Below are 26,232 nucleotides of genomic sequence, written 5' to 3'. Positions count from 1 at the left end.
GGACGCACACGCACGGAGCAAAGATAAATAAAAAGGCCTTGAAAGTGTAATCATCAGGATAGAGTGGGAGGCTATGCTTCCATTGATCAGGGTTCAAACAGGTAAAACTTGACAAAGGTGCCTTTAAAGTGCAGCCCGACTGGCCCTGCGCGATGAATAATGGCTCACTTGTCCTTGGCTGCAAAACTGCAAACCCAAATAAAACAAGTGAGTAGAAAACAAGAAAAAAAAAATCACCTTCCCTGTTAGTTCCACTGAGATGGGAAATAAAACACAAGGTGCTCGGTGAGTTGAAAGATGTTATTACAGACTCAAAGGAGCAGTTAGAAAAATAAAAGAAATATTTGCTGCTTAAGAATCACGTTGATTGAATAACAGCTTGGAGAATTGTTGCTGTTGCCGTGACAACGCCAAACTCCTATTTGAATGGTCTATCATAATAGTAATAATGATAATACGAATGGGAGGGAGGCCTCATTATTATTTTGAAAATTGATTAGGCCACACGAGTGTGTTTTTTTTTTTTTCCCTTCTAAATATACGAAAACATTCAACCTGAAATGGGCCCGATTTGTGAGAGTATCAAAGGCAAGTGGTGCAAAGTGAGAGAAAGAAAGAAAAGCCATCACAACTTGAGTATAATATCGCATTTTCTTGAGTATTTTACATATAAGGGAAAAATACAAGGATTTGCTTCCAAGAGAATACAGGAAATAGATCAGTGCTCTGTACACGAACGCGGTGGTCAGTGTGGCGGCGGTAGCGGTGAGGACCGACTTCCAAGTATAGCAGCTTGTAAGAAAAATACAAACCGGCGCACCCCGGCAGCGCTATAAAAAAAAAAAAAGAAAGTAAACAAGGCAGGAACACGGAGGAACCGAACATGGCAATGTATTTACATGAATGAAGAAGAAAAGCAAGCTGCGGTGAAAGCTGCGCTTCATCTGTACAGCAGAGCGACCGACCGGCGAGGATTCGACAGTCAATGTAGAGCAGACGGCTTGTTTTCAGTCTTCGCCGGCGAACAGACAAAGAAGCCGACATTCATCCTGAGAGAGCAAAACTCCTCAAATGGGCTCAGGGAAAGCAAAATAAAACAACAACAAAAAAACGTTTGAGTGATGGGCTGAGGCATGCAGACAACCCGAAGCCCGGAAATCCTCAATCCAGATTTGAGTCTTGCTTTTGAATAGAAAAATAAAATTAAAAAAAGACCCAAAAAAGCTGGAACGTGGGTCGTGAGCTGAGTTCCTGAACTCAAAAGCTTCTTTCCCCAAGATTTAGAATATTCAATTTGTGCATTTCAGTGCTATGCAGCTGGTTATGTTTGTTTATTTGACTTGATGCAAAAAGCTACAAGGCTAAATTCCCGTAAAAGCCCGAAGGAGACAAAACCGGAAATATCTCATCAGCATGTTCACGGGATCCGACTCCGTGGAGGTCAGGGCTCTCCTGGCGCATATTTTGTCAGGGCAAATTTGAGCTGTTGACAAAATTAATAGGGATACGTGGGCAAATTAAATGAATGGAGTCCTTGCTCTCCACTTTTTAAAACTGTCAAATAAAAAAAGAACAAGAACAATTCTGGATTGGACCTTTCAGAAGAACTCCGGTGCCTTGACGTTTAACCGCGGCTACATATTGCCACAAAGAAAGAAGGAAAAGAATGTATCCAAGCCCTTAGATGCCCTTTAGAATGAAAAGGGAAACAAAACAATGATGTGACAAAAGCATATTTCATCTCATGCTGACTTCATTAGGCTCAAAACTGGGAGCTTGTTTGATGAGCTTTGAGGACGTCGGCCGGCCTTCAAACTAGGACATCCCGCCGCTAATTAAAAGCCGCAACAGTTTGGCTTCTACTGGTGGATTTTATTTAAAAAAAATAAAATAAAATAATAAAAATAATTATATATATCCCAGATTACACATTCCCCAGACTCTCTGCTACACACACAGCCATCTTGTCTCGAGCTGCATGAGATTAATTACACACACACACGCGCGGAATTAATTACACACGCGCACACACACACACATTACTCATTGAACAACACATGTGGCACCAAGATGATAAATAAAAGTCAATAAAAAAAAAATTCTTGGATGATGCAAACTTCCTGATGTTGTGCTCTGTAACAGGTAACGAAATGGTCACAAGTTCTTCTGGCAAAAAAGTGGCGAGCGTTTCCCCTGCGTAAGCGGCGATGTCTGGTGGGTCTGGCGTGACGTCATGGCATGCGTGTGATTATTTGAGTCGGGCGGGATTATATCGTTGACATATTTTGCTCCGTGTAACACGGACGGAGACGACGTGACGCTCAAGCGATCAGATAGCGTGTAACCCCGATGGAATCGTTTTGTGCTACACAGATGGCGTTTAACTCAAACTACATTTAAAATAGTTTTGCTCGTTTTCGTAACACGGATTTGTCTTTTTGACTCGATGACGTGTTTCTCCGATGACGTCGTTGCAGGTTAACTCAAATGACCCCAAACAAATTTAGCAGCCGGATTGGAAATAACAGAAGTAGCGTCTTCTGACAGCGGGGTTACGTGCAAACCGGGTCACATGATGAGAAAAAAGTAGTGATGATGGCGCCTCATCTTCGCTGCCCACGCCAAGCAGCTTGCTACAGAGCGGACGCTTCAAGTCGCCAGTGATGGCGGCTGGCGATTGTAAGGCATTGAACTGAGGAGGGGGGGGGGGACTGGCCGTGACACGTAGAAAAATGTAAGCAAATAAGTGACAGCGACAAGAAAAAGTACCTACTTTGGCAAAAAAAACAAAAAAACAAACGGAATCCCAAAACAAACAAGCTTTTTTTTGAGAGTCTTTGACAGTTTTCAGGGTTTATCAAAGGCCTCTTTGTTGGCCGCCGCCGCCGCCACCGCCTTTTGTCGGGTCGTCGAGTCTTTGGCTTCCTTTACGCGTCCGTCTCTCTCTTTTTTTTCTTCTTTGTTTAGTGTGATAAGATTACTGCAGTGTGCAAACTAAACGGAACAAACTAACTGAAACGACAGTAGGCCTTTTCTTTCCTCCCGAGTCTGTGATAAAAAGGAGCACCCCCCCAAACCTTACTCGACTGATTCCTCAGGCGATTTCTTTTATTCTGCGCATGTAGTCGTGCAGTTCCTCGGGGTCTTGGAAGCCCATGTCCTGACACACCCACTGGATGTCTTCCTCGTCGGCGACGGGGACGGAATTATACGGCAGGTCCTCGCTGGGCAGCGTGGTGAAGGTGGTGAACTTGACCCGCTTGCGCTTGGAGGTGGGCGAACTGGCCTCCTCGCCGCTCTCCTTGGCCGAGCCGCCCGAGCTGCCGTCGCCGCGGCCGTGCACCTGGCTCTGCACGCTGGTTTGCGAGCTGCCGCTGCTGTGGTGGTCCCCGTGGCAGCAGGTCTGGACGCCCTCCAGAGGGTTGGGGGGGCTGTCGGCCCGTTGGGGGGACAGGTCGCACTGGGCCCGCAGCGGCTGGCCGTTGCCCAGGAAGACCCAGTGGTGCGAGTGGTCCATGTTGACCTGGCCCTCGGGGGGGATGCGCTTGTGCCGGTACTTGAGCACAAAGACGATGCAGTTGATGAGAAAGACCAGGATGGCCAGGCAGAAGACCCCGAGGAGGGCGTACATGCCGATCTCCAGGTCCGTCATGTTGCGGGGCGAGTGCACAAAGTCGTCCTCGTCCTCCTCTTCCTCCTCCTCCTCTTCCTCGTCCGTTTCCGTGGGCTGCTCCCGGACGCCCGTGGTGGGCAAGTTGGTGTAGTCGATGGGAACGCTGGCCGGCTGCTCGTCGGACGTCTCGTAGATCCTCCCGCCCGAGTCGGGACGGGCCGGCGGGCGGCCGGTGCCAGGCGGCGACTCGGCCTCACCCTCGGCCTCCTCGTCCGAGTCGTCCTCCTCGGGTCCGAAGCGGACTCTGACGTAGACGGCGGCCGAGGCGACCACGCTCTTGCGCTTGGTTTTCTGGCAGGCCTCGCCGATGGTCATCTCCACGCGCACCAGCTCGCCGGCGCCCTCGCCCTCCGCCACCACCACGGGCCAACGTTGCTGCGGCTCCTGCGACACCGACACCACCTTGTCGTCCAGCGTGGAGGCGTTGAAGTTGTAGTCCTTGGGGTCAAAGTAGGTCAGCGAGGCGGCCGTGTTGTCGCTGAAGAGCATCCACACGGACAAGCTGGCCTCCTGCAATATATAAATAACGGAATGAAAAAAAAAAAAGTTCAAATCCATATAATATCGGCGTACGTGTTACCCCGGCAGCTCCGAGACGAACGTGACTCGAATGCGCTTCCTTGTGTCATTGCGAGCATTACACCTGCCGCTTTACTCCGGGATGAGACGTTTCAAACTCAGAACACGTTTTCATCTCACAAGATGGGGCCGCCCACGTCTGTTGCCACGGTGACCGAACCTCGCTCACGCGAGATGCACGAGAAGGTGAACCGGGACCGCAAAGGCTAAAGACACGACCGTGTCGAAAAGTTGCGCAATCGTCAGTGGTATGATGAGCGACCTCTCCGACTTGTGAGGGGGGCCTTGGCGTCTCTTGCATCACTTCAAGCGTGATGATGGAGGACGTCGGGATAGTTTCCTCACAAATCAAAAGAGTTGAAATAGGAATCCTTTGAAAGGACCCCTCCCTAGCCCCCGACTGACTTTTATCGCCCGCTCCCCCGAGCGGCCTCGGAGAGTACTTGGAACAATACATTACAATAATTACATTTCAAGGTGGCCGGGAAGCGGAAAGCACAAAAATGGCAATTTAATGCCCGCCGCACACACGCCGCCCGAGGTGATGGACGGCCGCCAACGACTTCAATTTGTCAAATTTCACTGTTATTCAATTCATTGTGTGTTGCAAATTGACTGGATAGTGAAGAGAGTGAATCCATTCGAACCTGCTTGGGGGCGCCGAGCGTCTGGAGGCCGGTGGCCTTAGCGACCAGGGTGTGGCTGTTGCCGGGGCTGGGCCGCAGCGCCAGGTTTAGGCCCGAAACGGCGTGGACGCGCAGCTGGCTGATGGAGACTTTATCGTCCGTGACGGAGAAGCTGGCCTGGCCCAGCGCCGCGTCCACCGCCAGAGGGGAGTCCACCTGGGGGAGACGATCGACGGGTTACGAGATAACTCAGCAAAAAAACATTTCTCATCCACTCTTTATTTGATCCAAGGAGACCTTCAAGACGGTGGATCCCAGCTCCAGGCCCACGAGGATGGTCCTGTCCACCAGCTCGGCCACGCGGGGGTCAGCCACCTTGAGCGAGTCCTGGACCAGGTCGGTGACGTCCAGTTGCCAGTCGGGCCCCAGCATGGTGATGACCTGGTCAGTGCCCTCGCTGGACGTGGTGTGGAACTGCGTCAGGACCTTGACCAGCGCCCGCTGGTACTGCAGCGTGCAGCCTCGGCTCACCCGCCGATCGTCCTCGTCCTCGTCCACGTCGCTGTCCCTGGTGCTCCTGGACAAAAATCACGAGGGCCTCGTCGGTTTAGGGTTCGCGAGACTGCGACGTGCTGATGGAATTAATTAAAAGCAAGAGTTTGGCATGAAACCGGCAACTCCTCATGCGATTGCAGGGAGCAGATTGACCTCAGCCGGGAAAGCACCTGGCACGCTTAAGCTCGCTTTGCGTCCAAAAAGCAGCTGCTTATCCTTTAGCTCCCCCCCCTCGTCCCCCCCTCAGACATCAAGACGGGATAATGCGACGGTGGAAGAGTGCCGAGCGTCTCATCAGCGTTGCGATGACAAATTGTGAACGCGGCGCGGGCCCTTAAGAACAGATGGCGAGCAGCTCAGCATTTGGCGGCGGCTGCCCACTTTCAAGTCGTCGCAGTTTCACCCAGTGGCCCATTTGGAGCAGCATGACGTTAACGCTGACGCTGAACTCTTAAGTTTGAAGTGATTACATTGATGATGTCATCAGTGACTTTTTTATTGTATTCCTTCTTAATGATCATTCCCTGTTTTTAGTAGCCATTTATGAGAGTGACTTGTTGATTTTTATTTGATTTACTCGTATTCCCCATCTACGATGACTCGCCGGGATTTGTTTAGCATGCGGAGCCCGTCGGACACGGCTCGCCAGGTAAGCGAGTTTCCCGGAGAGCGGCAGACTGCCGCCTCACGTGCAGTCATTGGCTTAAAACGCTGCTGCGTCTGCCGCTCTCCGGTTCCGCTTGAACTTGAAAAAGGTTGATTTTGTTGCTGCCCGGGCCAGATGAATACCGTCTCATCGGATTAAGGCGGCCGCCGACTGTAACAAAGAGACACTGCGGCCCAGGAGACCACGTTGTTGTTGTCCCTGTGGGAGCCAGTGAGCGAGGGAGGGAGCGAGCGAGGGACCACAGTGCTTATGCAATATATTTTGCAGGCACTCAGGGTCATTTGAAGCGGCGCCGGCCGTCCCTGCGTCGCCCTCGAGGCGCCGTTTGTATTCCCCGCACGGGACCGCTTTGGCTGGATGGCGATGAACTCGGCAGCCGAACGCCGTCGCGCCATTAAACATAGCCTCGACCAAATGCCGCGCACGAGTCGCACACCTCGGCGGCCCGTTTGTCATCGAAGGGACGCCCTTAATCTCCCGTGGGCCGCCGTTTCCCTACAGTTGATTTTGTTGTTGCTGTTTGAGGTTTCCTTGACCTCGCCGTGTTTTTGTTTAAATGACAAGATCACAATCAGAAGGTACGCGGCTAATTATCTTATCTTAAATTGCTGTTTGGAAAAAAAAAAAACAATCCCAAATTGCAACAGCGCTAAATGACGTTGCCAGGGAGAGAAAACCCCCAATCCTCCAGCGCTGCGATTGTTTTTAAGCAAAGCCCTCATCATCCCCCCTCGCCAAAATGCGGAAAGAACTTGTTTATTCTACGAAGCCTCGGTACACATCTTCGCTTCGCTAATGAAGTCTCCGTCTTGGCCTCGCCGGCTAAATGCGTCGGGAGGGCGCCGACGTCAACGTGACAAAGCAGATCAAATTGTACCTGAGAGCCTCGTTTGGTGAGCCCACGGCTTGGCGCCGTGTTCCGTCTAATTGGAACAAAACAAGTGCCAGACTCATGCTTTTCACTTTTGAGTGTTTTTGACAAACAGGTTCAATGCTCACTGGATAATGAGTGCAGCGGAGAAGAAGTCTATAAGGCTTTGAAAGGTTCTTGTAAGACGGCTGCCCATGTTCACGTGGTGACCCAAAACCACCAGTGTCACAGGAACACTAACGTAACCAAGCAAAGCTAACTCATCGCTAACACGGCAAGGCGAGATATGTTTTGTTTGGAACAGGCGAGTATCGATGCCAAGAAAGTTAGTTGCTTTTTTTTAAGGTATCGGATACTCGCAAAGGCTGCCGATACCCAAAAAAAGAAAACAGCCCTCCTTACCAGTAGTTGGTGCTAAACTACACAATGTAAGGAAATATATGTCTTTGTTGACAATGAGATTGTTTAGTTTAAATCCTTATTTTTAATTTCAGCGATTTTGTTGGTTTTGCTCGACGATAGCGGCGCGGATGGCGGCTCACCTGCGGTCGGGCAGAATGGGGACCCGCCATCCCTTGATGAAGCTGAGGTTGCTGTCGGACAATTCCACCCGCAGAGGCAGCTTGGGCACCCAAATGGTGAGCTCCAACGGCGCGCTCAGGTGCTCGTAGCTGAAGATGACCCTGGCGTTCATGGAGCCTCGCGTCTCCTTGCCGTTGACAAACACGTAGTCGCAATTCATGGAGACCTGCAACACAGCGCGGCCAAAGGTCAATGATATACGTCGCCGATTTATTTGCTCTTCCAAGGTTGAGTCTTGGGATATAGGACAAGGGGCGAAAATTAGCCAGCATTCCAAAAAGTCAACTATCGTGAAGAAAAAAAAAAAGGCTTCAAGCTGTTTCACACCAAGTTTTCCATCAAAAGGAAGATGTGCGATATGCAAATGAGACGAGAACAGGTGTCGCGTTGCCTCGGAGGGGTCTCGCCGACATCGTCCATCATTTTTCACGATCCATTAATGCCACAAGCGAGTGAGCCGCGCGATATTGAGTGTTCTCGCTTGGCTAAGCGAGCCGCCGCTAATTTCATGCACTTGACAGTTCAATAACTATCAGCGGTTACAGTCGTTTCGGGGTCATCGATCGAATGCGGCGCGGCGAGGAGGACCGGGAACCTCCGGGATGGACGATCTGATGCCGATTATTTTGTGTAAAGGACAGAAAGTTGCTAAAACAATAAGCGGCGGGTCGGCTCGCCACTCTTATATGCTATGCGCCTTTGCTTGAGTAAAAAAAACAACCTGCTAAAAATAGCCGTGGCTTCTTCCATCCTTTGTTCCTGTTGGGTTACTGCAAATGATGTCAATAGAAGATAAGGCCAAGGCACGCCACACCAATCCCCCCCCCCCCCCCCACCGGTCCCCTCGGGCGCCGTGACTCACGGACGCCACGTGAAGGCGGCAGAGATAAGACAAGGTGGCATCCCGTCACGCCGCACGCACAAAAAAAACCAACAACCAACTGCTTGAAGTCACCCTCAGACAAAAAATATACCATTCATATTTTGACCTGAAATTGTATACCTGAAAATAAAACACCGTAACAGAGCAATTACTTTAAAAAAAAGAAGCTATTATGCTAACAAAAGGGAGTTGAACAAAAGAAACGTCTCCAAGCTCTTTGAGGGCCAAATTTCAGAGACAAAAAAGAAAACATCCGGGTGATGATGGTTCTCCATTGTTGAAGGGGAACGCAAAGGTTCGTTCAGGACGGCCGTTTGCGTCGGGCAGATGCTGCGGCGCCTTAATTACTTGCTATCGCTCAAGTGGATCACGCACACACACATGCACGTAATCTCCTTCCATTTGAATGGCCGTGTCACAAAAGCGAGTGATATGTGGCTACGAGGCAGCACCATCATCTCTCCTCATATTTCGACATCCTCTGATTAATTGCCAGGCGCGAGGCGGTGAGGGTTAGCTTCCATTTTTTTTCCCCCCAGACTTTTTTTTTTTCCTTTTCCCCTCCCTGGCAACGGCATGTTAAATGGAATGAAAGCTGACACATGGCTCAGCATTAGCAGGCAGCGTGTCGCCGCTAAGGAGCTTTCGCCGGCGTGATGGATGCGTATTAAACGGATGCAAGCTAATTTAGCGGCGCTAGCCTAAAAGCCCCCCCCACACCCACACTCCACCACACTTGCACGTATTAGCCTGTTGTTACTTGGATTAATGAGGCTGATGATGATCTGATGGCCGCCGAAAAAAGGAGAAAATGTCGGGAAACTGCCTTGGGGGCTTTGTTCCCATTCAGTCACGAAAGAAAGCGGCCGTTAGCGTTCCAGTTTGTCCCAAAAGGTGTGAAAGTAGAAGAGGGCGACGTCATTTGTTGATGTTGGTCGATGTGTCACGGAATCTCCAAGGGCAAACTTGTGTATTTTAAAAGATAGAAAAAAAAATCTGCTCCTGAAGCCAGTTGCACGTTGAGCAGACCCCACCAAAAAGTCTCAAGAAGCTATACCGTCGGCCATTTTAGCTTGAAGCGGCCATCTTAGGGTCAGTCCCCGAAGCCAAGTAGAGTCTCATGAAGGCAAGCCCGAAGGTTGATCTTGCCGTGTCGATTTGACGGCAATAAAGTAACGCCGCTTTGAAGGACGGACGGACGGACGCTTCTTCCTCCAGCTGTTAACGTAATGGAAGAGATGCGTGTGAAAAAGGCCCTTGGGTGGCGTCGCCCTTATTAACCCGGCACTTTTTCATCCGGCGTTAAATACGACACAATGTGACGCGTCCCCCGCCCGAGCAATCTGCTGGCACCGCGGCGGATGCCACAGCGCATTAGCGGCACCGCGGTGGGTGGCGAGGGGGGCGGGAGGGGCCACGAAGGGGACGGAAAGCCACCCCGGCGAACGGAACACCCGCTAACAGCTTTCGACTCGCAATTAGCGGGCCGAATTTATCGGCGGAAAATGGCCGCGGGAGCGCCGGCGACTCGTTCATCAGGCTCGGCGCGACGCTTGCCGTGAATTACGTCGCATCTTTCTTGTCGTGGTCCAGATACTCATCAGCAGACGGCGCACTAAGGCGAAACGGCTGCCTGCCGAAGGTCAACTCCCTGCAAAATTGCATTAACCCGATGAGAGGTGAGATTTGCCAGCGCGTCTACATGGAGGACGGGCAGGATGTATTGCCCCGCAACACTGTCCCCCCTCCCCTCCCCGGTTATGATGTATCCCCTGCACCTCAGAGAAGTCCAAGCCGGCCGGCCGGAACTCCATTTGCGGAAGATTAGATCCTCTGATTACCTCCCAACCACTAGATGAATCCAAGACGGCAGCCCCAAAGCCCCTCCAGATCCATTTCAATTAATAATTTAGCATTAGAAGGGGAAGGGGGGGCTATTTATGATGATTTCAGTGGAGCTCAAGACGTGGCTTCAAAGTTAAAAATGGCCCTCACACATCGTTTTTATCAAACTATTCAAAAGCGTAGGCAAAAAAAAGCTTCACAATTTAGTATTGAGCGTCTGTCTCGGGTCGCACTTATCAATTGGGGCTCACTGGAGACAATTCCCAAGTTGCAGTTTGTTAAAAAAAACTGAAATTGGCCCATAATGATGACTCAGACGCGTTCCAGTTGAATTTTCAACACGGCTCATTCAGACTTTTTATTTCTGGGGCCTATTATGACACCAAATTTCACATCAATGGGCAAATATAGTGCCAAGGGCTTCATTAGGTGATTTCAACACATTTAATCATTTAAAGCAATTCCGAGTGACTATTTTCTGATTATTTTTTTCCCCTCCGATGACGACTTATTGATTTTGAATTGTTTTGACTGCATTTTTAAAAACCGTATGTACTTGATTACCGATCGATCGAGAGTGGCGTTCTCTGATGTCAAACTAGTCCCGACCGAATCACGAGACTCCTCGAAAATCGATTCACCGAAAGGGAATACCGGTTAAGCGCTACGAGAACACAGCGGTGTCGCAATTCTCGGCATCCTGCGGAAACGCTTTTATTTACTCCCCCCCCTCCCCGTTTCGCCTGCAGTCACGGCACTAAAGTTAACAACGTGAGGGCCGGAGTACACGAGACGGGGCGGCGGATGAGCACATCGGGGCGCTTTTTACTGCTGTTGCCGCATTGATGTATCCGTCGCCTTTTATGAACTATTGATTTTATTTGAGGAATCAAATCAGGAGGACATGCTGAGAGGGGTCCACGCCTGGGGGGTTTTTACGCTCGTGCGCGGCAGACGCCGCCTAACCCGATTAACTCAACCAAATTGACTTCCCCGGCCGGACGGGAGACAGGTTTTACGGCTACGGCTCTCAACCTGGGGTTCCCGGACCCGCCGGGGTCCGGTAGCTCACGCTTGGGGGTCCGTATTTGAAAAATGCAACTCATGCTAATGAGGGAGGGAGGTTTGACCGCTACCTTGACGATGTCTTCGTTGGCCGACTTGCACTGCACGAAGGCGGAGATGTCGGTGATGGCGCCGTTCATCTCGATGGACACCATCTTGACGGGGACGGCCACGGTGCGGCCGGTCAGAACGGCAGTGTTGATGATCTCCGTGTCCTGGGGGGAAAAGCAGACGGGTGGGTGGGGTTGTTTATAAAAACATTGTCAGGCTTCCTATATTTCATCATGAATAATAAATGTTTTTAAAATAGTAAAGGCAGATAGAGTTAGTGTGTGTTAGTAACATGGGGACGGCGAACTCCTTGAGGAGCCAGCAAGTGGAGTCCATTAAGACTCCGAGTCGTCCTTGCGACCAAACAAAGCAGGAAGCAAAGTAATAAACAAACGCTTTGTCAACACGCTCTTATGTTAATCAAGCAGGCGTGCGGTGACCGATCGATGGATAAGGTCACGCCGCAGCGCTCTCCCGCGTGCGACCAGTCGATAAGCTCGCCCGGGCCTCTCTGCTGTGGTGTCGCGCTTCCGCAACATTCCTTCAAGTAGGTGCGCTTGTTATGTAATTGGCAAGTTTGTGAGGAGTGAAAAGAGGTGACATCTCCGTGAGAACTCATTAGCGAGAAAAAAAATGCAAACGAGGTAAACGCAGACGTGATGATAAAAAGACAAATAAAAAGATGACAGCCGCCGTCTCGCGCTTTGCAACTCCGGTTGCACAATATCATAAAAGTTGATTTATGCACAGAAAGGGCAGAAAGTGACTTCAATATGGACGTGCGCAGCAACAACAACAACAAACAGGGAGACTATTATGGAAAAATGGATCAGAATGGTGAGAAAGTGGAATAAAAAAGAAACAATTAAGATTGATGGAGGGACGCAACATTACTTCAAACTTCTTACATGAGTTCCTTGCCAACTTAATAGCTAGCTCAACTTAGCTAGCTAAATCCCAATCTACCTAAGCACCAACCAGCTTGCCTACCTAATGAGGCAGCAATACAACAAAAGCAGCACGGCAGGAACAGGCGCGCACGCAGCAGAGGAAAACAACAGCTCGAGTAAAAGTCACGGCGGCGTGGAGTGTAAAATTTAGCACGCGAGTCGGCGTACAAGACGCATGCTAATGTTCCAAATGTCAAGGGCTCCACTGATTGACGGACGCGCAAAGAGGGCCGTATGTTTGCAGCAGATGCGCAATTCCAAGCGGAGAATGCCGCAACGTGACTTGCAAGCGTTGTTTTGCTATGCTAACGAAACCTCGCTAGGGCTGTTTGTGGAGCTAGCGTGTTGAACTGACCATAGCCAGGGGCAGTATGGCCTGGATGTCCCGCTGAACCACGGTGAGCTCGGTGACCACCTTCTCAGACTCGGACGGGGGGCTCTGACCCTTGTAGTCGATGTTCCAGTTGATACGTCGCGTCACCGACAGGCTGGTGAAGTTCTCCATCTCGAAGTCGAGCTGCATCACCTCGGCGTTGTCCGCCACCTCCCTGAAATAAAGAAACAAAAGTTCAATTGACGCCAATGGAGAGTGGCGTTTTTTTTTTTTTTTTTTTTAAGGCCACGCCGGCTGATTTTGTCTGGCGTATCAAACGTCCGGGAATTAATCAGAGCCCCCCGACCGCCCCTGCGCACCGATGAAAACAGCTCTTGTCAATAAACAATCAGCGCGCCTTAATCTGGAGGCTCGTGGAGATTGCAAATTTAAGTCGAGGCCTCTGACTTGCAAATAATTGCCAAGGTTCGCCCATTTTCTCCGCACCGATCGATTGCTTTTTTTTTTTTTTTTTTTTACCCCATTGCCTTTGGACTGTATACACCACAAAGCGATTTCAAATTGACTTTTGTCCATCGACGGATATAAAAAAGAAAAAAAAAGTGTCAAATAACAGCCGAGCTGGTCGTTTAAGCGGAGTCGGTCACGGCCAGTCGTTCAGCGTGATGGTCTTCTAATGAAAACGTCAAGCATCACGCTGAAGACGCAATAAGACCCACGGGGGCCACGCCATGGCTGAGTCCGAACTCGAACGCAAAAGTTATTTTTCTGCCTCGCTCGAATGTAATGACACCACACTTGACATTTTGACGCCGATGATGGGATCTCGAAGATTGGAAATAATTGCCTGGGGCTTTTTACTTTTTTTTCAGGAGGAGGGGGGGGGGGTGAGGATGATGTCAATTAATGTATCAGCGTAGTCCACCATAACACCTCGAGCTTCATTTGTAAAGTCTACCCGAGCATGAAAGGGAGGAACTAGGGAGTGACTACAAAGGATATGTTCTTTATAAGAGGATAACATAAAAAAAAGAAGGAAAAAGCATTTGTTGGTACGTGCCAAGTCACACATTCAAGTATTATTAACAGTAACGCTAACCGGTAAATTGCTATCGCTAGCATCGGACGCTGAGAAAGTATTTTGAGACAATGACATCTTGCCTTTGACATTCTTTTAATGGAGCCAATTCATTCCTTGATCACAATTGCAACCGCTTTAGTTCCACTTGAGAATGAGATTTGCCGTAGAACATAAATTGTTGACGAGAACATGCACGTCGGCGCGGTGAGGTTGCGCAACAAATAATAACACGAACAGGCGTGCTCGCAGCGCCGATGTCACGGCACCTTCTCGCCCGCTCGTCTCAATAATGGATGAGGTGAGATTTTGCATAAAAGGCGCCGACATCATTATCGCTTTCCGACAAGCGCTCACCTCAGGTTGTCAGTCGCTCGACTCAACCGCCGAATGAGAATAAGAACAAAGAAAGGTACCGATGCTCTCACGCGAGTTCTAAATATTACCAGAAAATGATTCTGGTTCTGATAGCACGCGACGTGGACTCACCCTTGCTTGACCGCTTTGTTCTTGTTCACGTTAATGGTGGTGATGGAATGCTTGGCGCCGGACAGAACCTCCCAGTCCACCTTCCATTGGGCGTTCTTGGACTTGGTCTGGATCAGGTTCACCCCTTTCTTAGCTTTCACCCTGCCGGGGTAGGGAGAGGGAAAAAGGAGACCAGTCAATTTTATTACAGGAAATGATTTATGTGCGGGGTCAGAGGTCGGCACCCGCTGCTACACACGGCCGCCCGCCTCCGCAGCTCGCCGTCACGGACGAAGCAATTCTGCAGATGAATCAATAAGTGAGATGAATGAAGACGGCAGCGGAAGAGATAAACGAGAGCGGAAAAAAGGTTGCGACCGCTCTCGGGTCAGAGTGTGTCACCGATGCGATTGCGCGCAATTAAATGGAGGAAGTGCGGCGCGAACACTTTCGAGGCGTGGGAGGCAACCAAATACTACTTCAATAATATGGTGGAAATAGAAATACACAAAGTGTCAGCTTCCGCGGATTCGCCACACAAACAAGTTGATAGTTTGCAAACGTCAAATCCGTGTGTGTATGCACGCCTCGGCCACCTGGGGGCAGTATAATGCAAATGCGTTCCATCGGAGATCGTCACTCAATAAGCCGCAGCTATTCCAGACAAAGAATGTGTTTTTTGACCGACTTAAAAGACGAAACCGTCACGGGTTGCAGCGATTAGAACATTGTTTCTTGTTGTTGCACCTCTCATTAGAGACGACACGCGCCAATTAGATGAAACGGAAATATGAAAAGGTTTACAAATCATCTCGCGTTTGATGTTAGTTTGCAAAAAAATACAAGTGAAAGAGGAGAAGCTAAACAAGGCCACACAGTTGCTTCTTGATTACTCAACGCAAATATTCAGATAGCAGACGGGAATTAATTACGCTTCATCGCAGCGACACGCCCCCCGTGGATGAAGAACAACCCCCATTTATCATCCGTGACCTTTTGTAACTTGCAAATCCCGCAGCATATTCAACACCTTACATGTTGGATTCCTAATGCTGTTTTTTCAATCAGATGGCATCTTTCTGCCGAGTCGGTCGGCGTTGATTCCGCTAAATGAGAGCGAAACGGGGGCACCCGCGGGAGCGCCGCACGGAACCCGACTCCCCGTCGAAGAGCGTTAACGCTGATTAACGAGAAAGGCTTCCGACTGATGTCGAACATTAAGCAGCTGTGATGCGGACGCGTGGGAAATGTCGGCTCGTTCGCCAGTTGTTGGGAGAGGGGGGAAGCTCGGGAACCGTGTTGCGGGAACAGCCAGACCAGACCGTGAGGATCATTCAAAACGTAAAAGATCCAGCGCCACGACAGCCGAGGATCCTTTTTCCCGATAGCGTCTCGCTGGAAGGGTGAAACGCGAGCCGCTAGACCATGAAGTCATCTCGAAAGGCCTTGCGGGCCTCTCGTCTCGTCAACGCGGCTTGCCTGCGATGAACATTTGAGACGTGTTGCGTGCATTTCTCGCATTTGACGGTCAACTTGGACGAGCGGTCGCTGCTCAACCTTCGTATTTGTAGTTTGGGGGATTTTTATCTGTCAAAATCCCAGTCGGCAACCCTCCCGCCTGTTGCGGTTCAGATCCCACGACGGTGGCAAATTGACTATCACAGGCACTTAAACTATTTTTGTGAGGCACAAGCATTTTCCCAGAGGGGAAGAAGTTCATGCTGCGCGGAGGGGACGCGAGCGAGGAGGCGGCAAGCCCCGAAGCTGTGGGATAAAGACGAAATGTTTCCGTCATTGTTGCCCAATTATCTCGGAGGGCGGCGTTTGTAGAAATTGCGGTTAAAAATAGCCGCCGCCTCTTCTGGACTACCGGGAGGGAGTAATTACGCGTAGTCGTTAGTAAAGGTCGCTTTCGATGAGCCGCGACGCTTTTTCATGAGGTCGATGATGAGGAGGAGGAGGAGGAGGCGTTCACCTGGATGTCGCGAAACTCAGCGTCATCAAAACAGCTGCCCGGAATCCAAACAAAACACTGGAAAAGCTCTTTGAAGCAAATTTTGTTTGAATATTGTTGACTGAACTGAAAGATAACAAAATGTAAGAAATCTGTGCCTTTTGCTTTCCATTAGAACTCATTTGGACCGATGTCGTCTATAACGAGCTGCAGCGCAGTAACGCAATTGGCAATTATTCGTCAAAGCGCTGGTTCCCGAGCGTCCCTTTTTCAAAAGTAAAACAAATGACGCGCACCCGAAAGCTGGCAGACAAATAAGAACGTGCACTTAGTTTGAATTATACATATCCTGCCGAGATGAAATTTGTCGTGTCGGCGGTGGCGCAAAGTGTCCCGTGAAGGGAACTAATGGATGGAGCTTCTTCCTTGGGATGGGACGACTTTAGTCTCCAATTTTAGACGTTGTTTCGCCAACTTGCGCTAATGCAAAGAGTGCTTCTTGGCCATTTAAGTGCTGACATCTTACTTGTTTGTTTACTTTTGCGTCGCCGTCCATCAGGGACACGAGCGCTTACAAAAGTCCCCTTTAGTTTACGGCGGCCTGGTCCAATACCGGAGAATCTTTTTTTTCTAAAAATAAAACAGTCTATTTATGTAGTGTATATGTACTGGTATCTGCAAGTCTATCCTAAATATCCTTTTTTTCATATTTCTGAGAATAAAATGCAATTGCATTGCCACCTGGCTTCTTGATATAAACCAAATAAGACCTAATCCATGGATTTGGCTATAGTTAGCCTAGCATTTAGCCAAACTCATGCCGATTAACTAGAGCGCTAAAACGGGATTACCACACATTGGTCGTGGTTATCCGCTTGCATCACGGGGACTTTATTTGCATGATCTGATGATTAGCAACACCTTCCCCCGAGCCGAGCGTCCCGTACGGCAAGATGGCCCTCGGACGGCAATTATTATTCCGAGTGGCGAGCCACAATCAGAGAAGTGGTCCACGTCCAATTTATTTGATGAAGCCACTCGGGCTCAGACGTGCAGAAGGGGAAAGTAAGACGGGGTTGGGGGGTGAGTGAGACCGAGGATAGAAAAACAACAAGCAGCCTCACTGCAACCTTGACTCGAATCATGTTCGCCGGGTTGAGTGGTCAGCGCTTGGCGCACTGACTCACGCTCGGTGTTACTTATGGAGCGCTCGTTCGAGCGTGCCGTGGCAGCGGCCGTTACGCCGCCATGGAAACTGGAGCTGCAAAGACAGATGAGAGAATACGGCACACACAAACGTGCACGATGTTGAAACAGTCCTGATTATTTTTAGGATCTGACCGATTCATCGTTAGTTTAGTTGGCTGATATTAGCTTGACTAAAACATTTTTTTTGCTGACTATTTCTGCGCCGACTCATGAAAGGCAATGAAAACTCGACAGCCACGAGAGGGATCAAACAACTACGGATGAAATTCAAAGAGGGGCGGGCAGGGCATTGATCCCTGATGCACACCGCTCACTTGATGCCCAGTTTTCTCAGAGGATTTTCTCTTTCAAATTAGAGCGCCCCGAGTAAAACTAGCTCTCTCCGGGGACGCTCACAACGTAAGAAGTCATGCTGAGCGCACACACACGTATTAAAAGTGAATATGACAAATCACAAAGGGATGCTTCACAGCTACCCGCCATGTCAAGTTAATGATCACACAGACAAAGGCCTTGAACTAGAGCTCAAATAATGGCAAGGATTATTTTTCATTTTTTTGCTCCATGGGAAAAAGGAATTCAAAACAGATTTGGTCTTTTACGGGCGGCATGCATAAGAGCTACATCGACTCCTTTCGAAATGTCAATCAGCATCCAGCTAGCGTTGACAAATGTCAATTTCATTTGCGACTCCATCGCAAGATCCGAGTCGAACCGTGTCTGAAATCAGTCGAGACAAATCAAGTCCATCCCGAAAGTAAAACGCCATTAAAATGCAAATCTATCTTCTACCGTGATATCTTTGCAGCATATTTAGCAGAAAGCATCTGATTCCCAAAATGCAAAGAGATCAAATGACACAATATCCACCAGCAGCCAGCGAATAAGCGCAGAGAACCCCGATGGATAGTTCCCCGTCTAGATTCCCTGCCCGAGTGCCCGCGTCCTTTTATGAGCCGCCAACTCCGCTTACAGTAAATGACTCTGCGAGAGAATTGGCTAAGCTTGCAAAGTGGCGCGCTTGTAGTTAAATGTTACTGGGGGAACGTTTACAAAACAAAAAAAATCAAAAAAAAGGGATGGAGGGGACGGTGGGGGGGGGTTCAACAAAACACAATCGCTCCAACGGCAATTCCAAGGAAATGCGAGCGTCGAAAGGATGGCGCTCGCAAACCGTAACAAATGACTCTCGGAGTTTGGCAGCCAGCCGTTACTCTTGAGTCAATTAGGGACATCATCATCATCATCAGCAGCAACAAGAAGAAGCAGCTTGTGGGCAACCACACGCAAATTGTGCAAGACTGTGAGCCCTTAGCTTCAAAATAGACGTCTGAAAAGTGTTTATGGCGAATGACCTAGATGCGAATTGCTTTAAGAGCCATGAGGCAAAAAGGCGCTTCCATAGTTTTTCAAGCAAAAAGATCTTTGGCAAAAAAAAAAATTGTCAGATTTTCCACTTTCTCTAAGTCACACTCAAACCGTTTCTTTTTTTTTGGATGAACCCCAAGGCTCAGTTCTAGGCCCCCCCTCCTTATCTTTTACATCCTGCCAGCACATTCCGCTGTTATGTGGATGACACCCAGCTCCCACTTTCAAATAAACAGCTTTTCCATTTCCTATCACACCAGTCGAGTTTTTGCACATTCTTTGGATTTAACGCTAACATTGACGATTTGCCAGCCAAGACTTTTTTTTTGGTGTTGTTACCTTCCCTGTTCTGCTGTTTCTTCTTATTTTTATACCTCTTTTCTTCTCTTGAGCCTCTCGACTCGAGAGGCAGAACAATCCCTGACCACCCACTGCCGTAAATTATACACCACCAACCTTATTTTTTTTGGAGATACTTTTTTTGGGTTATTATTATTCCAGTGATTAATACGACTCCTCCATCTTCTCTGACTTTTTCATCGTGCTGCCCTTTTAAAAAATAACCACGATTTAATTTCAAGCAAATATATATTTTTATATATATCAGTATATATATCAGCTGGAGCATTTGTGGGGGAGAAAAAACAAAAAATCAATAGAATATCACATTCGCCTGAATACAGAATGTGAAAAGGGCAAAATGTTGACACCACTGCAAAGCAAATATCGAGAGGAAAAATGTGGACGAAGCTAAAGTTAGCTTTTAGCGGCTGGCTCAGTATTCAATTAAAAGAACTTTAAGCGAGCCAAATGGTTTGGAAGGCAAAAAAAAAAAAGCTGAAATGGCCAACGAAAGATGGCGACATGATTTGTTTGTTTATAGGCCGCACCAACTGGCTTGTGCAACATTAATGCTGGCTACGATCCCCCGTGAAAAGTGAGGCCATCTTCATAAAAGACTTGAAAATGGAACAACAGATGTACGGCACGCACGAAGCCTGCCAAAAGGTTCTTGATGTACTCGCAGCGTCGACGGCATGGGGGCAGATGGCGCTCGTCTGCTAATGGCGATTTTACTGCGTCTACTTGTCGCCTGTCACAGAAATGCCCGTTCGGAAAGGAGCGCCTTTATGCGTTGGATTCGGAAAAAGCGGTCGGAATCACAGAACCTGATGCTACCAATGTTTTTTTTTTTTTGGGGGGGGTGGGGGTTGTCAACTTGTGCGAGTCCATCTGTTCCGGACGGAAAGTGCTATGTTAGCGTCTAGCCGCCAGCTAAGTCGTTTTCATGGCACACAGGGGAATCCGCTTTGCAATTACGACAATTTGTTCAAGACTTCCTGTGACAGATGTGCCGTATTTGAGTCAATATGTTTGGTGGGAATTTAATCTAGTGAAGACTGCCGCTTTAGCATCTCACCGCTAGCTTGGTAGCAGGGTAAGCCGTTTGCTAACCTTGAGCATGACCCCAATTCAGGGACTTGTCCTGCCCGTCCGAGAAAAAATATTTGTCAGGCTAATGGGCACATGAATAAATGAAACGAATGGATTCAAAGTGGAATGCACGTATGGTCGCTTCACTTTTCTCCGCAGGCGAGGGAAATAAGTGGAGTATTTGTAAACATACTAAAAGCACGTAGCTCTTAAAGCGGAAAGTCGCCGGCTCAACTTTCTTGCGTGCGAGCTGGAAAGAGAACGCCAGACTAGCTCAACTCAAATTTGGAGTTTAATTGCGACGGTTGACGTGCATTTGACACGAGCGGCCACAGACGACGCTCAAGGACGTTTGGCTCGTGTTTACTCGTAGCCGGCGACGGCAATCAAGCGCAATGGAGTGTGTTTCCATTCCACCTCCGGCGGCGGGGTTATTCCGTCTATCACGTCGCTTTGCCAGCTAAGTGGATTACGGCAAACCTGTTTAGCGGCTCGAGGGGGAGTTTTTTTCTTCCCCCTCCGGTGGAGGGCGGGGTAATGGATATAGGAGATACAAAATGACATGACAGTGAATTTTGATATAATGCAAGAGCAATATTTCACATGACTGAAAATGAAAAATGGCTTCTAAGTCCCATTTTGGATATTTTCCATGTACTCACTTTTGATGTTAGACATTAACGGCTGTGTTGGGTTATTTGGAGGGCCGGTAAATTTTCAATTTACATGGTAGTAAAGTGTCATTTCTTCAGCGCTGCCCCATGAAAAGATACAATAAAATATTTACAGAAACGTGAGGGCTGTACTCCCTTTTGCGAGCGACTTTGTGCGCAAAGCGTGTGGAGATCAACGACGACAGCCACAGTCCGGACACGAGTGCGACGAGCGCGACGAGTCGGAAGAACATCCCGCCACCCCGTGTCAAAGTCAGCGCGCGTTTTACGAGCTTCCGCAGCTACCGCCGCGACATTTACCTCTCACGCAATAATGAATGACTCGTTGGGCGGTCACCTGGGCACTTAAGGTGTTTCCGCCGGGGCGACGGACTGCCGCGCCGCCGCCCCCGGCGTTTTCACGCATGGGAGGGCTTCCGCATGCAAAGGTGAACGGCGATGATGCATCGTTGAGGATTCGCGCGCTAAAAGGTTAAGGCTGTTTTTAGAGCGTAGGTCACACAATATGAACATTTCAGACCTGCTGTTCCACTTAAGGAATTAATGAGTCTGTTTGATTTTTTTTTGGGCAAGATTATGCAGGCTAACTCCAACTAGCCGTCCTGTACAATCGAGGCTAAACAATTTATCCCGCGTTTGTGCCCTCGACCTACAACTGTTGCTACCACGTTCATTTTCCTCTTCTTGCGGTCCGACCGAGGCCCAAAAGCGCTTAAGAGAACAAACCGCTGTCAAACATTCTTGCTCGAGAATTCAATTTGCACAAGAAACACTAATTGCTCCCTGCATGTAAACGTGTAGCAATTTCCTTCAGGTGTTAATATCATCAACAAATGCACTCCGACAGCTCACTAAACTTGCGCTTGTTGCTTGGTAACACGAGATTTGGAAAATCCCAATTTGGCCTGGAGGGATTTTTTGTTGGTATTCTTTTCATTTAAATTCAATAAGCTAACGTGAATTAGGATCAGTGAAACAACCGCGAGACGCGGAGTCACCCGGGTAACCGAGCGCGTCCATCGCTGTCGCGAATTAGCGACGTCGCGCCTATAAGCATAGCGGTCGGGAAGCATCTTCAAAAAGTCACTCTGAAATGTAAACGGGCTCTTCTCCCAAAGAGCTGTTTTGCATACGGGTAATTTTATTCCTGAAAATGATTCGTCTCCATAATGCACGCGACACACTTTGATCCGGCAATCGGGATGTCGGGGGATTAAAGGGTGGATGCAAATAGAATTAGCCTCGGAGCTTTTCAAGGCAACGGTAGGTTGCGCATGTTCAATGACGCAATGTGGGATGGGATTTTGGTCGGGACTACGCTCGACAAAATAAAAAAACAAATGGTCATCCCTGATAAAATGTCAAAATACGGTCAGCCATGATGGCTAACGAAATGTGTGAAGGACATTAGCACTTGCTAAATGCTAATGTCAGATCAAAGGGCCCACACTTTTGGAAACCAGCGAGGAAAAAAAGAATCAAATGCTGCTGGAATTGACACCTTGGAGGACGTCAACAAAATGTCCGTGACGGACTCCAGCTGGGAGGTTTGGCGGGAATATCCTTGGAATGATCCTAATTGAAATCAGTGTAACATAACAAGCTCGCCTTCGCTTCCGCAGGCGGCGGGCAGATACCGCCGCTCGGGAGTACACTTCTCTCTTGAGATTCACAAAGAAGCAGCGAAGATGAAAGAAGCCCCCCCTCCCCGCCCCCCGCCCTCACTGTGTGGGTGGCTCCGGGTGGCGGAGACGTTACACAACCGCCGTGGCTCGCAAAACAGATGGCGGCACAATTGCGCAACCGTTACAGTTACCACGTTACGTTACAAACGAGACAAAATTAAGACGTAATCATTCACGGGAACTTGAATAGCTTTTCTCAGTCCGCGATTTGGTTTTACTAAAGTTATCGAGTAACCTCCAATTATTTTCCCCCGTCTTGGGACTTCATTTCGGCCGATGCAACGCTGTTCTCAGGGGCCAGTAAACTGCGCGTCTTTTGATCCGTGTGTACTGGATTTGAAGGAACGGCTTCCAAGAAGAAGAAAGAAAAGGCATAGACATCATTAAAAAGGAAAAAAAAAGAAGATGAAACCTCTCCAACTGCACTACTACTGCCGCCTGCCTTGAAGATGGAGCCCACTGGGCAGCAACAATCCGTCACGCCGCCACGTCCATCACAACATATGTCAAAAGGAATAAAATGTGGGACGCCAGCACGGAGGGAATGGAAAATACGGCACATCTCATCTGAAGGTGTCCAAAATAAACACGCGACTTGACGGCGGGAAATGATCTAATGAGGACGGCGCGTGGAAGCGCTTCGAACACCCGGGGAACGCGGTCTCAAAAAATATTTTAAAAAAAAATCAGATGAGACCCAATGCAATTCGCATTTCCCAAACAAATTAAAAATATGCAAAATCCAATACAGAAAATTTCAAAAATAAATGTGTCCTCACGCAATAGGCAAAAAAAAATCCTTAAATCAATCACAAGAATCTGAATAGGTAAGAAAAAAAGTGCCGTTGAACACTCGAAGGCATCCGAGACAACACGCGAGGTGACGGTGAGAAATGATCTGATTGGAACGAGAAGCTCCCGGGCCAACGCTGCGCATTCGGCCGTAAATCGCCGCCATTTGAGTCGCACGTCAGCTGACATCTCCTGTTTTTTTTTTTTTTAGTCCCACCTTGCTAGCACGGACTGCCACAAAATCGAGCCCAGAAACGTCGTGTGACCATCTCACCAAGTGAAATGATTGAGATATATGGCCGCCGCCACCTCCATTTTGTCTTCTCTTCAATAAATGGACAAAGTAGGGCGGCGGCGTCTCGAAAGGAAGAAAACAACCAAACGAGGAGCTTGTCATTCTGCGCCGCGAAGCATGCGGAGACATTGATTGAGCGCCGTGCTATTAATTAAGAATTTCCACAAAGAAGCTAGTTGGCGACACGCTACTTAAAAACACAATCTCACAATTTAGCATCACTTACCTGCAATGAAAGTGATTATTTTTCCCTCCGAACTGTCTGGAAGGCGTAACGCAATTAGCGTGGGTGCAAAACAAGACAACAAGACAGGTTTGACAAATAATTCCGCGGCGGCTGTGTCGTTTATCAGGTCGAATCGATCGGCACGACTTTTTGGTGGCGTGCTTCCTATTTGACGTGAGGCCTCGACTCGCTTCATCGATTCCATCCGATTGAGGCAATCGTTAACTTTCAATTAATCCAGTTACGATCCCCTTATCGAACTATGAATATTTTAACGGCATTTATTCAAGCCGTGATTGCGCAATCCCGCCAATTTAACGACACAAATTTTCTGGCTCTGGAGTACCCCCGAAGATGAGAAAACAAGAATTTTTTGCCTTCAAGACATGATGAATCGATTCCCCGCACCAGCGCGCCGGCGGCGGAATGAGCATCGTAAGCTCTTTAGAGGCTCTCCTGACCTCGTCCTCGTTTATTGGAGATGAGTGCTGATAAAAATCAGCTGAACGCGGCGCTCGATGTCTCCTGCGAGTCACGCAAGCTGCCGACGTTACTGCGGTCTCGGATGGTTTTTCTAAAGCACAATCGCGCTTCTGATTGATAGCGCGGAGATGGCTGAAACCAAGTGGGTCACCCACTCCCGTGAAGCCTTCGTACCGAATTGGGCCGTGAAAGGGGAGGGGTCGAGGGGGCGTCAGGCTGGCTCTAAAATTGCTTTTCTGGAGCAACAGTCAAGCTCGCAAGCCCTTTTGTTGAGTACAAGCGATAGGTGGCAACTTAGCAACGTCAGGGAAAGACTTTGCCTGGAATGACCTGTGAGAAGACTTAAGCTCCTTATGCACACCTTTGACACCTTTAATTAAGTCTCCATATGAGGTCGCTCAACTGGAAGACGAGTCAGTGAGCACGCGGATGCTAATAATTGCCATCTTCATTTCATAAAGCGGTGAGGGTGAGAGCCATAAAACAAACAAAAAAAATATTCACATCAAGACCGATCACAGATGGCGCTGACAGAATTTGGGAGGCGAGCCGAAAGCTCAAGTGGAGCCACACGGCGGCGGCGGCTCACGCGACCACTAAAATATGTTTTGGGTGACGTGACAGATTGCGGACGACCTGGCCTCACTTTGTATGGCGCTCCCCCCCTCCCCCCTTCCGCCATCTGTCGCCGTCAACTTCGGCAGCCATGACGGAAAAGTACTCTCTGAAACAAAACGGTCCCGTTCTAAAAGGTTTTCTTGCTGTCCTTATTTCCAACTCTCAAAAGTTCTAAAATGAGAATAAGGGCAGCGAGAAAACGGAGCAGTGCAGCAAAGCGGAGATTGCGGAGCACGACCCTGGCCCAACGTTGGGCATCATGCTGCGTTAACTGGCTTGTCAACCCCTACTGAGTAACATTCGAAGGAAGCTCGCGCATCCTTATGCATCTTTGAACATTTCCCGTCTTGCATCTTTAATGGCCTTCCTCCGGAGCTCCAGGAACTTACAACCCAGATGGAGCATCGGCGCAGGGCCCGGTTTGGCCCTTTTACTACCTTTGGTAGCTTGCAAAATAGTGCTTTGGCGTCATCTCGGCTATTATTTTCCTTTTTGTCACGTTGCCGTCTCAAGAAGAACTTTGGCTTCCAATGTAAACTAATTAAGAAAAAGATGGCGGTGCCCGTTTTGAGAGAGCCACAAGGTTGCTTCATCTCATTGCCTTGTAAACAAATCCAAAGTGCACTTCTACATAAAACATCTGCTGTTTGGCTCTTATCGGTGGCTTACTGCCGACGAAAAAAAAAAAATAATTGCCTGCACTCGGGCAGCACTAGCGTTCCTTACCACCTTATCGCGGCGGCAACGCTGCAAAACGTCAATGAACACTTTGTTTACAGACGCACATTCCCCCATTAACGAAAAAAAAAACCCAAACGAACAAGACTTGCTGTTGATTTTCATTAATTTGGGCCTTAAATTTTCCTCTTTACTTTTTTTTATTGTTAGCATAAATCACCATTAATGCCGAGCGTGTCTGCGGGGAGAAACAATACTGCGGGCTTTTTTTTTTTCCCTGCCGAGGCTTAATGAGTCAGCCAGGCTTAATAATTATTCAGCAAATCTGCGACTTTTAACAAGAGATTAGGCGACGATAACAAACAACGCCTTGGCGGGCTGTTACATCATCACCCACTTAGGACGCAGTGGAATATTTGAATGCTTCCAGTAAGAGAGCTTCACGCCGATGAAGGAACTCTCAAATAGTTGCGCCATAATTGGAACATTTGTTTTAACTAAAGTGAAAAAAGAAATAAAAATCGCGATTGTTTGCTAGCCGGCAACTTGGATGGTGTATCGAGTGATAAGACACAAAACAATTCGATTT

At 48.6% G+C, this 26,232-nt stretch overlaps 1 protein-coding gene across 3 annotated transcripts in view; it reads right to left on the bottom strand.

Moving 5' to 3' along the window:
• Window positions 1–632: 632 nt before the first annotated feature.
• The window catches only part of tmem132e (transmembrane protein 132E), a 95,648-nt gene continuing 70,048 nt past the window's right edge, over window positions 633–26,232 (bottom strand). For all 3 annotated transcript variants that reach the window (XM_088399071.1, XM_088399072.1, XM_088399070.1), the window contains 7 exons: window positions 14,249–14,389; window positions 12,703–12,895; window positions 11,418–11,561; window positions 7,514–7,719; window positions 5,176–5,455; window positions 4,900–5,094; window positions 633–4,183 (listed from right to left, as the gene is read on the bottom strand). In XM_088399071.1, the coding sequence (XP_088255197.1) occupies window positions 3,095–4,183; window positions 4,900–5,094; window positions 5,176–5,455; window positions 7,514–7,719; window positions 11,418–11,561; window positions 12,703–12,895; window positions 14,249–14,389 (2,248 nt within the window). In that variant the 3' untranslated portion in view covers window positions 633–3,094. The remainder of the gene's footprint in view (window positions 4,184–4,899; window positions 5,095–5,175; window positions 5,456–7,513; window positions 7,720–11,417; window positions 11,562–12,702; window positions 12,896–14,248; window positions 14,390–26,232) is intronic.

Source organism: Syngnathus floridae, chromosome 15, assembly GCF_059516105.1.
Source record: "Syngnathus floridae isolate MCC-2025c chromosome 15, RoL_Sflo_1.0, whole genome shotgun sequence".
NCBI lineage: Eukaryota > Metazoa > Chordata > Actinopteri > Syngnathiformes > Syngnathidae > Syngnathus > Syngnathus floridae.
The sequence above is the reverse complement of the archived record's forward strand: the minus strand, read 5'-3'. Positions and strand labels throughout refer to the sequence as shown.